The sequence below is a fragment of the Stegodyphus dumicola genome, chromosome 2, assembly GCF_044657685.1.
Source record: "Stegodyphus dumicola isolate Sdum_Otavi_A_Nest chromosome 2, ASM4465768v1".
In the NCBI taxonomy this organism is placed as follows: Eukaryota; Metazoa; Arthropoda; class Arachnida; order Araneae; family Eresidae; genus Stegodyphus; species Stegodyphus dumicola.
The window spans coordinates 238127399-238145725 of NC_140769.1; the positions used below are offsets into that span (position 1 = coordinate 238127399).

An 18327-nucleotide genomic window follows, 5' to 3' on the forward strand; every position below is an offset into this window, starting at 1 on the left:
TCCTCTGATTCATTATTTCTGGAGGAAAAACAAGATCATTGGTTCATCAGGCCTTCAATCTGAAATCAAGAGGCTTTGATGACAGACACAGTGCAAAATGCTAAAATCTCTTGACATTGGTCGGGAAGTTATAGCTCTTGTATTGTAGGGAATGCATATGATTTTCTCATCTCTGTGTGGTCTGCTGCAATTCTATATCTTGAAAATCTGGGGATAAATTCTTAAATTATTAGATCTGATGTAATTATATATAATTTTAAACTATTTCAAATGTTAAAGTGAAGTCTGCATAAAATCATATGTTTATTTTATTATTATTATTATTATTATTATTATTATTATATATTTAAGATTTTGAAAATTTTTAACTGCAAACTCTTAGTTAAAAGCATTATGTACTATTATCTGAACATTTTAGATTGCAAGTTTTTATTTAGTCTCTGTAATTTTTAGATGTTGTTTATATTGCTAGTATTTGATAATTAATGTATGTTTAAAAGTTTATAAATATGTAATCTTAAGCTTCTAGTCCTATGAGTATTGGTTTATCATGCAAATAAATTTTAATGAATTTTTTACTAATGCATATTGTCTTGTGCTTTTGTAAATAAATATCCAATGAAATATTGATGTACAACTGATGTGAGGTAAATTTTCTTTAATAATTAATATGCTAAAGGTTTTGTTATATTTCTGTATTATTTTCAATCTGTTAAAACTGTTATGCAGAAATTATCTTATATGGATTTTCGCATTAGGTTCAACAAGATAAAATTGCTCAAGGGAAAGAACATGTTTCTCTTGGTGCCGGTGGTAAGTATATCGACTATTTTGCTTCGATTTTTTAAAGCTGTTCCTTTATTTTATCGGTGTAACACTGAATGAAAATTTGTAATGTATGCAGATGGGGATGTTTTAAGCTCTTAGAATTAAGATGCATGCTTCTTTTTCGATTTGTTGATGTTTTTATATAAAAATTTATTTTTAATTGAGTATTCGTTTTGATTTTTATTGATGAACTGTGTGTATTGATATTTACAGATAAATATCACACAAAAAGGTTAATAAAAATGCTAAGAATGTGCTGATTAATTTTTAATGTGTTAGTAAATGAATGGAAATACATTATAGTTTGCTCTACAAATTTAAATTAAGAGTAAATCTAAGTGACAGTTTATCCATTTGAGTTGGGAATATTTTGTTTTATTTTGAATAAATTTGCTAGAAAATATGCATACTTATTAATATTTTTCAAAAATATGCTAATTAGATTTTGGAAAATTTCCCCCGAAACTGTACCATCTGCTAATGAAAAGCTGTGCAAATTTCGAAATGAAGGGGATAATAATAAAAAATGTGAGAATGTGATGTCAATATATCTAAATAATAATATTATCCAGATGAATTTGTTTCCTTTTTTATTTTATTTTTTGAATAAATTTTCTTGAAAGTATGCTTATTGTTGCACCACTTATGGTAAGTAAATTACCTGAGTTAATACTTTGTTTGAAAAAGAGTAGCAACACCTTGGTTTATCGCGAGACTGTGATTAGAACAGTAGTTTTAAAATTTTTGAAAGAAATGATTTTGTAATGAAGCCCTTTGTTGCAAATAATTGAAATAAAATGTTTATGCCTTTAAAGAAACTTCTTGTCTGTTAATTCAAGCGAGCCATCTCATTTATCTGATTTAATGAGTATCTTTAGTCTAAAGTATAATATAATTTTATGTAATTTCTATTATATTTTGAAATTAATTTATTTATTTTTAATTTAAAAGATTGTTTTCTAGTTCCAGCATAATTATTTGTATTTTCTTTTTTAGTATATAAATTGGAATTTGATATTTTGTTTTTCTAAGATAAAGGTGCAAGCCCTTTTTTAGAATTTTGATTGTTCACCACAACCTTTAATGTTAATCTTGCTTCTCCATTGAGCTTTAAAGGAAATTTTTCAATTAATGTACAGTATTTTAAAAATATACATATCTTATAATCAGTTGGGCAACACATATCTGATTGTAACTAAAAAGTATTAAAAGGTCAGTATACCTAGTTTTGGAAAAATTGTTGAATAAATTACTGTTTTTACTTCCTTGTACAAAGTAAAAAGGAAGTATTGTAATCGCAAAAAGCTTCAGGCAGCATATTTCAACGAAAATATCCATTTTGACCGCTATCGAATGCAATTTAACGACGTTTTTGCGTGATATCTGTACGTAAGGGCAGAATAAAATACTCTTTTCCTTCAAAAAAAAAATTATAAAACTGCTTTAAAATTAATTCTGAAGAGAATTTTTCGTGGCGTCTGTACGAACGTATGTACGTACATGAGTATCTTGCATAACTCAAAAACGAGTAACCTCAGAACGTTGAAATTTTGTATATAGGATTGCTATAACATGTAGATGTGCATCTCGTATTTTGGTTGCAATCGGACGCACCAAACGTATATAAATATATTTATATATATATATCCACTCTGTTACCCGGCTCAGTGATCTCAGTTTCTTTACTCTTATATGTTTGTAAATTGTACATTTTTTGCTTTAAAAATGATTGTACTATGTTGCTTTTATCTTCCGGTCAAGGTTTTTATGCCTTTAGTAAATCTGTATGCAATATTTTTGGAATTATCAACAATTTTAAAGTTGTCTAAGTGCCGCTAAGCCTTTTTTAATGGCGGCCATTGGTGTTTACATTTGAAACAGGAGACTGGTGGATTTGTTGCCAATCTATAGAAAGTTAGCTTCCCAACAACAAAGATAACGCATTCATTTATTATTGCCAATTAAATCATGCTTAAGTCTTTCTGGAATTTTTTCGAGGAAATAAGTGTTTAAGATTTACTTCGTAATTTTTAATATAGATATTTTGAGTTTTTATGTATTTTTGCCTTCTGGCGAAGTGAGAATTGAATTAATTAAATGAGAAATACTCAATCGTCTGTGAAAAACTGTTTCTTTTTTGTTTTGTTTGCTTAATTTCTTTTATACATCATTCTAGCTTTATAGAATAGAATTTCAATAGAACATGTGGCAACAATTAGATAATTATATTCTTTAAATGATACAAATTTTGTGCATTATGAGTTATAATATGAAGAAAATATATAAGTTAACTGTTATATAATTATTGGATTATACAACAGTTAACTTAGTTTCCGTTATATAATTATTATATAAGTTAACTGTTATATAATTATTAATACTGTTAAGTGAATCTAGCGCCAGTGTCGCTATGGTAAACAAATACTAGAGTGAATTTTAAAGAATGCATTTATTCTATTGTGGTTTATGCGCTGTCGGCGAAGTAGATTTAATTCAATCCAATAAGTTTAAATGAAATGCAAGAAAAAATGTGTATAATTTAATATTCCAATACAAGGAAGTCATGTGGTGTACACATCAGATTTTTTATAATTTATGTTTATTTTTTTTTTCTCTCCCAGACTTTCTTCCTATATTCATCTGTGTGCTTGTACGTTGTGGTCTCATAGCAGCAGAAATTGAAGCTGATTATATGTGGGGTCTATTACATCCATCGCTCATGGCTCGAGAAGGAGGGTAAAGTTATTTAAAATTTATTTAACTCATAATTGAAGAAATAAATAAAAGATTTATATAACTCATCACTTTTTATACAGTGACATATATGAATAATAAAGATTTAAATAAAATATAGTATCTTGTGTAAGAACTGCTTCCTAAAATATTTTCCCAACCAATAATTAAAATTGAAGTTACAGTACTATCTATTATTTTAAGTTACTTGAAAAATTTACAGTAAGTGATGGAAGATAAAATTTTATTTTTTTTTATTTATGTAATAAAATCTAATCATTGTAAGCAAATATGAAAAACAGTAGCTTTTTGTGTTTAATTCTTATACTGCAAAATTATTATTAGGTATTATTTAACGACTCTAAGCAGTGCAGTCCATGTTCTGAAAAGTTTACAAGCTTGCAGTCCAGAGTCACCACAACATAGTGTAGAATCCTTTGATAATTTAGCTGGTTGTAGTGGTCGGGGATATAGTGCAGACATTGGTAGTCCAAAATCTCAGCTCAGCTGTAAAACGGTAAGATTTTTTAAATCTATATATGCAATTATTAATTCTTTTAGAAGAAGAGGCAAATAAAAAAGAATCCCATGCATATATATTTTATTAAAATTTTGTAGCATTTTTGCAAAAAGATTTTACATCAAGATTTGATAGCACTAAAAATTTGAGTTTTAAAAAAATGAAATAAAAATATAATGTACGATGATAAACCAGTCAGTTTGTGCAAAATCTTTACTAAATGAAATGGATGTAACATATTATATATAAGTCAGTTGTTAATCGAATTTGCTGGCAAAACATAGTCTAGTGAACAAAAAATGGCTAACATCTTTAAAAATTATTTTTAAATATAGTTTTTAAGAAGGTGACAAAATTATTTGAGAAGTTACTGAAGTGAGACAAGGAGAACATACAACTTTTTAATACTGATTAAATTTGAGTAAGATCATATGAAATAGAACTGAGCGATTTGTTTTAAAAAATGAGAACTGAATGATTTGTTTTGCTTTTCAAACATGTTATTATTTTGTAAGTGCTTTAGAATACAAAAAAAATTTAATTTAATACCTACATACATAATACTCATTTTTTTAAAAAAATTAAATACTGAATAGTATTATTTTGATCAATTATAACAATACAAAATTTTGTATTGTTTAGACAAAGGTTGTATGATATTTGGATGTTTTGTTTTTTTCCTTATTTGATGTTTTAGGAAAATGGCATCTATCACTCTCTCAATAGACTTTTATAACATCTTTTAATTTGATCTTTTTATATGAAATATCTTAATTATACTATATAGATACTGTTGAAATTAGATGTTAAAAAATGAAAATCACATCTCAAGTTCCAAAAAAAAAAAAAAGGGGGGGGCTGGCTGCATGGGCGTTTTCGTGGTTTTCCCCATGTGTAACGTGTATACGAGCCAGTCTCCCTTAAAAAGTCCTCCACGAAGGCATCCCTCCCCTTAGGCAGATAGCCCTCGTGTGCTTTGCTATAATTCAATACACCAGCATCAAGTTCAAAATTGTCTTGGTATTGAAAGCAGCCAGTGATAATGAATAAAACATTTTCTAGTTATTTCAGCACTGCAATAGGTTGCTGCAACGTCCTCTTTTTGGAACTCTCTGTTTTACATTTAGAATACCAATTTGCCAGCTGTTTGAAATCGAGTGTGATATTCTATATTTTTTAAGTTTCTTCATTTTTCTGGATTTACACTTAATTAATACTTTTCATATTATCCTCATCATTATTAGTATTGATGACAAAAAAATCTCATTGACATTCAAAACTTTTTAAAATCTGTGGTATCGTTTTTGGCATGGCATTTTCAAAGTTAAAAATGATTTGGTCTGTTATCATTTCTGATACCACCATTTAATATAGAGGGTACACTTTAAATATATTTTTTAATATGTTCTTTATTAGGCTTTAAATTTTTAGCAATATATGTGTTTTGGGGAATTAATGGCTTTACTATTCCCAAGCTTTTTATTATAGGAAAGCTAAAATCATGTGTGAGGTAAAGTCAGTAAATAGGTTACAAGCTGCTGTGGAATAATAGGACATAGCCATAAGTAGTTTCAAAAGGTGTCACCTAGGTAATAACACAATCATATCTGTACTGAGTTAATGAGCAGTGCTAACTGACTGAGTCATTGATAACTGAAAGCATGTCACGAGGGTTCACTTCACTGAAACAGTCCAGACCTACTGTGAGACACAGCATTTTATTCTGTTACCAGGACTTATGGGACTACCATATACTATATCCTATGGGGCATATGTGGTACATAAGTGTTAAAATTCAGGTGACAACTTTATCACCAGCTTTTGTAGCTTCAGCAAAGACTGCAATGCAGCAGATATTGGGATATTCATAAGCAGATGGGCTAAGAGTCCCAATGTAGATGAAGGTTATGTGAAAAAATAAAACTGATTGTCACAGAAGTATTCCATTCATTTTTATTTCTGAAGACATTTGTAACAGTTCCAGAAAGTAGGATTGTAGGACTGGATCCTTTGCAGTGATTTTTGGGCATCAATGAGTGATGAATTTTTAAAGAATGATGTAATACAATTGGATGTAAAATGTACATAGGAACACTGAAGACTCAAAATTAAGCTAGATTTAAAAAAAAATATATTTGCAAGAAGTGTTCTTTAGAAACTGATAAATCTTATGATTCTTATTTGAGGTGGAATCTTACACAATTGAAGGACATAAAAATTATATGATTGCATTTTCCCCATTTCCTGCCATAATTAAATATTTTAAATTTGAAAATTATTTCATTGTAAATAAATTGCTCTGTATTTATCGATTTTGAAGCAAAACAATATTTTAATTCTTCAGCCTTCCCCTGAACCAAGATTAGCCTGTATTGCAGATTTACAGGGTTTTCTAAAAATAATGATTCCAGATGAACTCACTGGCAGTATTATATCCAAAACTCTTCCTATTAAACCAAACATGACAACTAAAGAAGTTGGTATGTATTTTCATATTTTGCTTCTCTCTCTTTTATATATATATATATATATATATATATACATGCTATGTTATGTATGAGGAGAAAATCATGAAAAATATTGAAAATCTGTCTTCATTTTAGATGTGTGAGTTATCATCGTCTTTGTTTATAATTGAAAAATTTATAAATGTAAAATTTTAAAACATTGATATATTTATTCTAAACTAATTTCTTTCTGTCTAAGCACAAATGTTCAGAAATGTTTTCATACTGTGTGTAATATGTATAACTCTATGCAAGTTCAAAATTTAACATATGTTTGCAGTTCTTCATGTCATCTTTTTAAGTGCAAAACTGTGGAAAAACAAAGTTATAAAATATATTAATTGGAATTTTATGTTCTTAACAAATCATTAAAAATATTCATTCAAGTGTTAAAATCCTGATATTGTTTTTAAGGGGTCGTTCAAGCTAAAATAAATACCTCTTACATTTATTTTCAATTGTGCCAGTTGCAAAGAAGCCAGAGATAAACATTTGTTACTTAATTCTATTTAAACAGTATTAACTGAAATCTAAATTGTAATTTAATTGCAATAATTGCTATTTTGAATTATTAAATTAATTGCTCTAACAAAAGGGTGCAGTATTAAAAAATTGAGGCATATCATAATTTTTCTGACTGGAGGTAAAACATATTTCGCTTTGTCATGTGATTCATATTTAATGGTCTAGAACAGCAGATCCGAACCTGTGGTATATGTACCTCCAGGATTATGCGATGGTTTATTCAGGTGTACAGGAAAAAATGAACAGCAGAAAACAAAAAAGTATTATAAAAAAATGATTAAAAAAAATTTTCACAAACTTATTAACTGTCATTGATCAAAAAGTGTACAAAATACTTAATTCCTTACTTGTCATATGTACCCATCTCCTTTTCAGCTTTGACTTAGTGAATGATGTGAAGTAATAGGCAGTCAATAATATTTTTAACATTGAGTGAATCACCAAAGGAGTTATGTAGCTAGATTTCTTTACAGTTTTATTACAATTAAATTTGTCAGAATGGGGAGTTTGATTTTACATTAGTTTTTGTTCTTTTAGAGTTGCTAAATGTAAAATTTATTTAAATGAAACGGTTAAAAAATAGGTTTTGGCATAGAACTGAAATTACTGTGGATAATAGCTCTCATTAAACACTTGCATCAAAGATAGGCTTTCTCTTACCAAAGATAGGCTCATTCCAGTCCAGCAAAGACCTGCTGGACTGTAATGAGCCTATCTTTGGTAAGAGAAAGTTAACTAGTACAGTCAAAAGTCGTTAATCCGGACACCCATAATCCGAAATGATCTATAATCCGGACCTCAAAGCTACAAACTTTCTGCGCATGCGCATAATACGTTTACGCATGCATGTTTAATGTATAACGGATGGTATAAGCTAAGCTAAAATTATGTAATGATCTATTTCAGTTAATGTTGCAGATAGCGTTGTTCCTTAATCTTCTAATTGGATCCGGCTTATTATTTTTTGCAGATTGTTGGAGCAATTTTATAAAAGTAAGCTTCAACTTTCGATTATGTCAAATAGAATTTCCAATGCTGGAGCTGCCAAAGGATCTACAAAACAAAAGTATGTTTCGATGTCCATCAAACAAAAAGTGAAATTGCTACAAAAAATGGATAAAGGCATATCCTTTGTTTCTCTAATCATTCCGAAATCTGTCTGTCAGTTTCACGCTGCTCTGCCGGGGAGTAGGGAACGTCGCGATGCGCAATGAATTGGAAATTGATCTGTCAGCATTATCCTTATGTTCAAGGCAGATGTTTTTATTTTATGTTCAGGGCAGATGTTTTTATTTTATTTGGTTTATAATTCCTTACTAAATGTAGTATTTCATCTCGATGTACTCCGTCTTTGATATGATTTAAATCAAATTCCTCATCATCATAATTTGCTTCCGATAGTGAAGAAAGTGACGCAGAGGTTATTGAAAACGAAAAAATTTCGTTTGACAAATTAGTCGGTATTCTCGACACAGCAGTTATAGGACTTGAACAGCGGAACTTTGTAACTGAACAAGAAATTATGTCTGTTTATAGAATTAAAGAGAAAGTATTATCACATAAAACGAAGCAATTTAAACAACTTACATTGAAAGAAATGTTTAATAAAGTAAACAAATAAATATCAAGCTTTTTTTTTTTTTTTTTTTTTTTTTTTTTTTTGTAAATTTTGATACCCTTTAGATCATAATTGTTCTTTATTTCATAAATTACGGTTTCATATTTTTAATTTTATAATTTCTGCATGCCATCTTACCAGATTTAAACTGATGATCTATAATCCGGAAAAATCGATAATCGAGAATCGATGAAGTTCCTACGAGTCCGGATTAAAGACTTTTGATTGTAATAAGAAAATTCCAAGCAACAGTCCTTCATTGAAGGAAAGAAAATATTCTGATAAATGGATTTTCATTCACATGGGACCAGGACAGTCCCAATCCTCTTAGTGTAATTCATATCTTAAGTTTTATCAAAGGAAGTATTAAACTTTCATTACTGTTGCATCATTTAGAAACGAATCATCACATTTACAGACAAAAATTAATAAGCTTTTTCTAAACTGTCAGAAATTCTTGATTTAAAATCTTATTTATTATCTATCGGTTAACACAAATGATGAAAATGCGGTTGAAGCATCCTACAAAGTAGGGCATCATATCACATAAAAATCACGTAAAAAGCATACATTTGTTTAAAATGTGATGCTATTCGTTGCATGTTTAGAGAAACACATGTTCGAAATATTAACAACATCCTTTTATCAAACAATACAATTTCATGTAGAAACCAGGGATGACTTTTGAATGATAATAAATGAGAGTAAGATACAGTCTATTTATTTTTCTGTACATGTGGATGAGAACACCAGTGTACTGAAGTTTTTACAATCAAATCTTAATTTTTGCTTTAAATTTAGCATCTGCAAAGTTATTTATTAAGTCGCTTTAAAATAATTATAAATTTAGCATTTTACTATGGTACAACACTTGGAAAAATACGAATATACAATAATACTTGGGGTATAAGCTTATATCTTTTCAATAATCAATAAATTCTTCAATTCATTCATTTTTTCATTTCTGTTTTAAAAAAAAAAAAGATATTCAAAATAATTATGGTACATTAATAATATTACACTTTGATTTAAAATGTATGTTATCACTGTGCTTATTTGAAATAAATAATGTATCAATCAGTTCTTTGTTTTTGTTATATTTATCTGGTTAAGGAGTACTGTAAGGGAGGAAATCATTGTCCTGAAAGGGGAAAGTTAGAAGTACTCTTTATTGCAGAATGTCTCATTAAGCAGTACACGAAAGAGAAAAGCTGAGAACTGCTAGTCTAGAATAGGTACTAACTGGAAAATTTAAGTCAAAGTATTTATAAATATTTATAATAAATATCTCAAAATAAACTTGATACAAAAAGCAACACTTAGTTTAATTATTCGAAATGTCTTAAGAAATTTCTCCTTTTGAATCATAACGAAGACAACCTTTTGATATGTGTATCTAAAGGCTCATTGTGAATGGAACATATTTGTTCAAACATCAGTAGTTTCAGTTTTAATTGTACTTACATAAACTAATTTCTTACCAAACAGTACAACTCAAAAACATAATAATTTGTGTAATGAATGGCAGAAGTTCATATTAAAATAATTAATATGTTTTCTTGTACACTTTAAATGCATATTATCAGTTAAGTAATAGTTTTAGTTTTTAATCCATATTAGTACCCATTTTGTCATTTTGAGTAAACCTTAATGAGCATTTGATGTCCAAAAACTATTTCTAAGTATTTATGCATTTTGCTTTTTGTATTCAAGTGCACAACAGCAACAATTTGAATTGAATGCCAGTATATGTTTAATTTTGTTTCTTTTTTCTAGCAAAACTCATTGCTCATAAATTCAATGTCACAAACCCTCAGGATTATTGCCTCTTTAAGCTTGTTGATGGAGAAGGTAATTTTGTTTTGCTGTTAATAATTTTATTTCAGTAGGATTATTGTACTTAAAATTAATCTAAAAGTCTGGAGTATTTTTAAACATGAAAATTTGCAAATTTTACTTCCCTACTTGATTATATCATAATAATAATAATACTTTTGTCATATTTATAAAATCTTAATGATGTATATTAGGTGTTCATATGTATCACAAAAACAGTTTCACATGTACCATTAAATGCTTCTTTCCTAAAATTAACAAATAATCACTGTTTGTTCAAATTTAAAATGTGACTTGATGCCATTAATATTTGATAAATAAATTTCATAATGCTATGTAGATGTTTTAAAATTGAATATTTAATATATTAATCTTTTATAACAATAATATCTTTCAGAAACAATGCTTGGTGACAGTGAATGCCCACAAGTGATAAAAGCTGACCTTATGGCAGCTGGTTCCAACTGTTTGTTTACATACAAGCGCTGTGATGCCAAATTTATATGGCCCATTATGGAGAAGTCATCCTAATTTTCTTTAGAAATATTTAAATGTAGTAATTGCAAAAATGTAATTTGATTGAAATTTTATATTTTCTGTTAAACTTAATTTATGACAAAATATTTGTTACATCAATTCATAAGAACACATTTATTGTAAAGAAAAATGGTTGCTCTCTCAAAATATACCAAAATATGTTGTTTTTGGTCCTGTTCATTGCATCATTTCTAATTTTCAATGTCTATTTGTATTGTCCTAGGCTTCTATGTATTTTTGAAATGTATATAAGAAAAGCAATTTTTAAAGAATTTTCTTTTATATCAACCTCTTATTTATTGCTTCAATAATTAAATATTTAATTTATAATGTTCTTGAATTTAGGTTTTCATTTTCATTTTTGTATTTAAAGTCAAAATATCAAATAAAATATTTTTGTTTACATTTGCAGTGTTTCTGTTTTTGTTATTTAGTTTGTAATTAAAATTGCATAGTTTGTTCAAATTACAAATATGAAGAAAAAGGGAGAAATGTTTACATATGGACACCATAAGATGATAGGATATTATTTTATACTTGTGAATCTTTTTCCATACATTAAAATCATATTATTTTTATTAAATCATCTTGCAATGTTAATTTTGCTTATTATCACTGCCTCATATATTAAAAACAGTGTTTGTTTGTAATAAAATAAACTTTAGAACAATTTATGCATTCTCAACAAAACCTTTTTGTATAATTATTCATGTAAAATAAATATTCATTATCTATCCCAAAAAGAGTAATATGTTTATGATGAGTTTTGTTATTTTTCAAAGCCTTCATCTTTTTTATTTGCTAATTTCTATTAGTTACTATTTGCTAATTTCTATTTTTTATTTGCTAATTAATACTGGGAGAAATTCTTTCCATTAGAGATTAGTTTGGCTCAAAGATTTCCCATTCCTGTATCATTTGCAGTCTCATACATTTTTATATAATATTTTTAAAATTGTCAAACTGTAAATGTAATTATATATGTATTTTTGTATTAGAATGTGTTAAAAATTGGCAGCATGCTACATAAAATACAAGCATGTGAGGCAACATTTTTTATGTTATATATGTTTGGTTTTTATAAACATTTGGATGTTTATTTATGAAAAAAAAAAGTATATATTTTATAGCTTCCTATGCTAGTCTTATAAATATAGAAGCTATTTTTTGTTTTCTTTGAAATAAGTATAGATTGTTTTTGTTAATGTGTATTGCAATTGTACTTAAAAGTGCATTAATCTGATATTGGCAATAAATGAAATTATTCAACAGCCTTAAATTTCATCTCTTGTTGATAAGTTAATTCCTATATTTAGTGACGAATGCTGTAAATATTTATGCATGAAATACTTTTGATAACTATAAAAATATATTTTATTTGTTTGCTTTCAGGACAACTTTAAAGTATACTTCCGAGTTTATGCTTCATAATTTCTACCTTCAATGTCATACTTGATTGTAGTTTTGTACTTTACAAATATATATCTTCCTTCCATTAGTTTATATATTAGTGATTCATCTGATGTTTTTTTATGTGATTCACTTTTTCCTGTATTCAGATTTTTTTAAATCCTTTTTGATGCACTTCAGCATGTATAGTGAATCTGGAAACCATTTCTTAAAGTGATAAAATAATAGTTTTTTGTATTAGCTATAGTATTGCTTTAGCCTAGCTTCCCTGTGTTCTTTTAATGTATTAAATCTTAGAAAATATATTACTATTCATAAATAACCACTTAATAGTAGCAAGGTAATGTACATTATTAGGTATGTAACATTGTTATCTGTAACTTTATTACTATTGTACAATAATACCAACTGCTCTGTGCCTTTCTGTGTGCAAGAAAAAAGGATTTGGGTCAGTTTTTCATAATTCTCAATATACTGAATATATTGCACAATATTTGGAGCACAATTTTAAATTAAATATGTATATTTTTCTGGTGTGAATGTTTCTTTTCAATATAGTTCTAATTTTCCTATGCAAGGTCACTTCATACTTTTAAGTATTTATTTATAATAACTAATTTTTTCTTGAAATTTACAGTGTTGTACACTGTAAATAATTTCCAATAAAGAATATGAAAGTATTAGTTTTCCATTTATGGTTTATAGTTATCACGAAAATTTTACTTATATCTATTAAAATTACAAGCAAATATAGTAAAATCTCCATATTCATCAGCATTTTACTTTGGGATTAAAAGTATATATATATTGAATTTGAAAAATAATGAAGCGTAATATAAATGAAGTGTTAATAAGAAAATAATAAAATTCAGAATAATGGTATTTTTAAAGCATCAATTTGGCAAATTTTTTATTTGCTCCCAAAATATATTCTCAAGATTATTGTAGTATTGGAATAGCAATATATAATATGGCCATTGAAATTGTTTCATTATAGAATTGTTCTAACTGTGCTTTTATTCAAAGTTTGAGTATGTGAAATTTGAGAACATTCTCTAAGGATCATTGGATTACCTTATGTATCTAGGTATTTGTAACTGTGGGGTATAAAATGCACTTGCAAAATTCTTAATAAATCAGATTCTGTTTGATTTATAGTTCTCTGTAAATCGCACACCGTGCATTATAATATTGTATTTCGTATTCTAAATTTGTATTAAGCATCAGTAAATAGATAGAATATTTAAGACACAATAACACGCCGAATAAATACTAATTCAGAAGTCAAACAACAAAAATTAGCGTTATATTTACCAAATTTTCACAGGACTAGTTTCGATGGTTTCACCGAACCACCATCTTCAGCTGCAAAACCGCAAATGAACCAGATAGGAAATAATGATTAGATAAGATAAGAAAGCCTGGACAAGAATAAGCAAGTGGCGCCACCTGTTGGTGAAACCAGAACTAAAACATAATTTCTTTAAAGGCCGAAGGCAAATTTGGATTGGAATTAGGATCGTTAACTAGAACAGAAAGATTTAACAGAAAGATAACATCTTCCATTGGAACAGAAAGATAAAACATCTTCCATTGGAGAACTGGATTTTCTAGAGGCATTTCACATTCATAAAAATCTTTCTGTTCTAGTTAACGATCCTAATTCCAATCCAAATTTGCCTTCGGCCTTTAAAGAAATTATGTTTTAGTTCTGGTTTCACCAACAGATGGCGCCACTTGCTTATTCTTGTCCAGGCTTTCTTATCTTATCTAATCATTATTTCCTATCTGGTTCATTTGCGGTTTTGCAGCTGAAGATGGTGGTTCGGTGAAACCATCGAAACTAGTCCTGTGAAAATTTGGTAAATATAACGCTGATTTTTGTTGTTTGACTTCTGAATTAGTAGATAGAATATTTAGTTGAAAACCTCTGGATAAAATTTCCAAGTTAATGAAGGTTCAAAAAGCACTGTGTATTTTTAAATAATTAACAACTGAGATTTAGAAAGTTCAATTGCTTGGTCATTTCTCTACTTTCACCTAAATAAATTCCTAAACATTACCTTTTCCCCCAATTTAATTTACATAATGTTGAGGATTATAATATTTATCATACACCCAGCTACTAAAAATTATATCTACCTCATTCTTTTTACATTATTGTTTCATTTCCAAATGTGAAGTGTTTTTTTTTTTTTTTTTTTTTTTTTTTTTTTTTTTTTTTATTATTATTATTATTATTATTATTTATTTATTATTTTTTTTTTAAATATGTACTGATTTATAAAGAAATACTTCGAATAATGTAGTTTGTAAACTTTAAATTAAGATATGTTATGCTCGTGTAGCATTTAATACTTTGTATAACTTGCTTTGAGGATTTTTCAATATTTCGTTGTGGCTTATATTCTTCTTGTTTTTCATTTATGTAGAAGTATTAAAGTCTTGGGGTTGAACAAATTAATTAGCACATCTTGTAATTAAAAAAGTAGTTTATCACTTCTATGCATGTGATATTATTCAGTATATGTTAAAAAACGTTTTAGTTCTTTGAATATAGAATTTTTACTTTTTTCTTATATATTTGTGTCATGGTAAACTTCTTAAATGCTAAAGATATAAACTATTTATTTCTTTTCTGTGTAATTTATTTGCTTTTCATAATTTTAAAATAGTTTTTTATAATATAATGTGAATGCGACTCATATTTATTAACGTATAAATCTGGAAGTAACTTTTTTAAATTTTAAATTACATTATATTTCATTACAATAGTGTTCTCATATTTGGCCTAAATTTGATAGTAACTTACAGCATGTTAATTTCTATAGTTTCCTAAAATTATATAAACATAGTTTGTTTGTAGCGAAATTTTTTTTCTGACGAACATAAAAAATTAATTTGAATTATTGTTGATTTTTCTATTAAACTGCATTTTCAGCTGGTATATTAGATTTTGAATAAGCTATGCTTGTTGAACTGAATTTTATTTTACTATCACTTAAATATTCTGTGTAAATTTTATGTATTTAGGTTTTCGTTTTATATGTATCTGAATTTTATATGAATTGATACTTTCTACCATTAGTTTGTGTATAAATATAAAATATGATGTTTGCTACTGAAGGAGATTCTTTTAAAATGAAATATTTATAAAAGATCTGAAAGAATTTAGTGTCAGAACTAGTCAGCAGAATTATATGCAATTTCTTTTTCTGTGTAGAGGGCGAGAAATGTCTCTTCCAAATTGCATATGATATAATGGTTTCCAAAGCATTCATTTTCATATGCATTTTTTATTATAAACATTAACTGACCCACATCTGTTGTATATTTTGTTACTCCAACTTTTGAAATAGTTGTAAGTGTTTATATATATAAATTTCTGTATACAGAATATGGTGCCTGGTTTTTTATTTATATTTTGATATTTGTACAGAAACAGTATGCAGTATACAAAAAGTGTTATAAAGTTAAAACTTGTAAATGTTTCATTTTTAGATGGCACATGGATTTCCACTATATTTTATTTCACTTTAAATCATCTGAATATGCAGTAATGTTAATTAAGTTAACATAATGTCTATTTAATAAAAGTTAATGTGAAAAATGTTTTGAGAAATTATAGCATGTGTTTGTTTCTGAATTCCATTTGATGTCACTGTATTTAAATATTCTTATTAACTCATTACAGTCACTTAAGAACATGTGAAAACAGCATTCTGCTATAACCTGGAAATGCATAATGTTGGACAGGAGTTCTCAATCGGGGGCAGTTCCCACTAGGAAGAATTTCATAATTTCAGGGGTAGACTGTCATCAAATGATTCTACCTGCTTCCAGGTTGTACCATTAAAAAATTATATAAATCTAAATAAATGTGTGTGTATTTTTCGGGTTTTGGAAAGGGTGGAGAGAATGATTGTAATGGTGAAATGGAATGAATAGTAAAATGAAGGATGCAGAGTAATGGAGAATGATAGTAATGGTGAAAGGGATGCATGGAGCAAAAAAAAAGTTGAGAACCACTGGTTTAGGATATCAGTACTGTGATAGCAATTTAAATTTAAAACCATTAGAATATCAAATAGTGTCACAGTTATCTGTTTAATTGTAAATTTGTAATGGGAATTCATTTAATTATACTTTAATTAGATTATTGTTTATTGCAGTTATTTTATGACTACTTCATTAACTATTTTATTAAAGAATTAATTATATGATCATTCAGCATACTGGTTAGCTATTTAATGCTAAAAATAAATTCTAATTTATTTGAAAGTTATTTGTTTAAAAGTTTGAAATATTATTTATTTCAACATTACTAGATTAACTCTTACATGAAATGGCCAATGGTTTTCGAATGGTCATCAGTTTAGAATTTGTGACTTTGCTAATTTCAAATGTTGTTTGTTTTTATATTTCAGCCATCTAATTGACAGTACTGAAATTGTGAGTTTTCGTTCCTCAAATATTGCCTTTGCTCTTGCATATGACAAATAATTAACTGGTCTGTGCTCTGAGCAATGTTTTGCAAAATTTCTTTTGCAGTTCTGCATATTTCTCAAGAATGGAATGAAAACAAGTTAATTATCTCAATATCTGTATTGGTAGTTGTAATATTATGTTTTCTTGAATGTCCAAGATATGGCCTTATGTCTTTCACTCTTGTATTTATATTTTTATTCAGTTTCTGTGGAAATCCTATGTGGTTACATACTAATACATTTCAGAGGCAGCGGAAATGATCAATAACTCTTTTTGCCAGCATCTGAATTTTGAGGTACCTGATTACATTCTAGCTTTATATGAAAGCTCGGCATTCCTTTTGTAAAACAATTTTAAATATGCAATTTTTTTACAAAACATTTTCATCAGAATTTCTACTTTGTTTACAGTTGACCCACAGGATGAATTTTTGATGATGCTTGACACGTAGAAATGAAATTATTTTTTAATGTTACTCGTTCTGTTGCAACCTAATGTTATTAGATATTGATAAATTTTGTTTTTATATGCAAATATTTGCAAATCTTAATAAAAATGCATAACTTTGCTTTTGTAAATATATATATAAACCAGATATTGAAAAGCTTCATTTTTAAAATATGTTAAAACAATTTATTAATGCTCCCTTATTCATATGATACTGCAATTTTATGTATAATCATCACATATGTTTTCTGTATTAATTCTGGATCTGAGAACTTTAAATACATTGAAGCTTCTGTGTGTATATGATACAGCACATTAAATTATTTTTAGATGTTATGTATCAATCAGTCCAGAAGTTTTTATTTGCATGTAATTCAAGTGTGCAGGCAACTGCTCATGTTAAAAGGCCTGTTTTAAAAGATGATTACTGTAACTTTTTTGTCTGTACTTAAAATGATTTTTTGTGTCTGTGTATAATTTGCTTAATGTGCCCTCTAATAAAAAATTTATAAAACAATTTGTTTACTGCTTAATCTTTTATGTGAAAAGTATGGTTATAAAACTGTTAACAATATTAGGTTATACGTATTTACTGAACAGAAAGTAAATTTATCAAATAATTGGTGTATTTTTTATTTCTTTTTGTGTCATATTACCCAATATTATTGGAATATTTTTATTTTGAAACAGGTAAATTTAAGGACTGTGTTCCTAAGTTCTTATAGTTATAATGTTGAAAATACATCCGCTTTCCAAGATATTTTGTGACAGGGCTTGTAGAGGGCTTCAAAATAACTTTTATAATTCATTCTGTGAGATTTTCTGAATTCAACCGCAATGCTTCAAAGCTAGAAAACAGGACAAGCTTTGCATCTGCT

At 27.5% G+C, this 18327-nt stretch overlaps 1 protein-coding gene across 7 annotated transcripts in view; it reads left to right on the forward strand.

Moving 5' to 3' along the window:
* Positions 1 to 17966, forward strand: part of LOC118184736 (protein sprint-like) — a 309002-nt gene extending 291036 nt beyond the window's left edge. For all 7 annotated transcript variants that reach the window (XM_035354458.2, XM_035354463.2, XM_035354482.2 and 4 more), the window contains 6 exons: positions 759 to 813; positions 3450 to 3564; positions 3907 to 4078; positions 6426 to 6561; positions 10508 to 10582; positions 10965 to 17966. In XM_035354458.2, the coding sequence (XP_035210349.1) occupies positions 759 to 813; positions 3450 to 3564; positions 3907 to 4078; positions 6426 to 6561; positions 10508 to 10582; positions 10965 to 11098 (687 nt within the window). In that variant the 3' untranslated portion in view covers positions 11099 to 17966. The remainder of the gene's footprint in view (positions 1 to 758; positions 814 to 3449; positions 3565 to 3906; positions 4079 to 6425; positions 6562 to 10507; positions 10583 to 10964) is intronic.
* Positions 17967 to 18327: the final 361 nt, after the last annotated feature.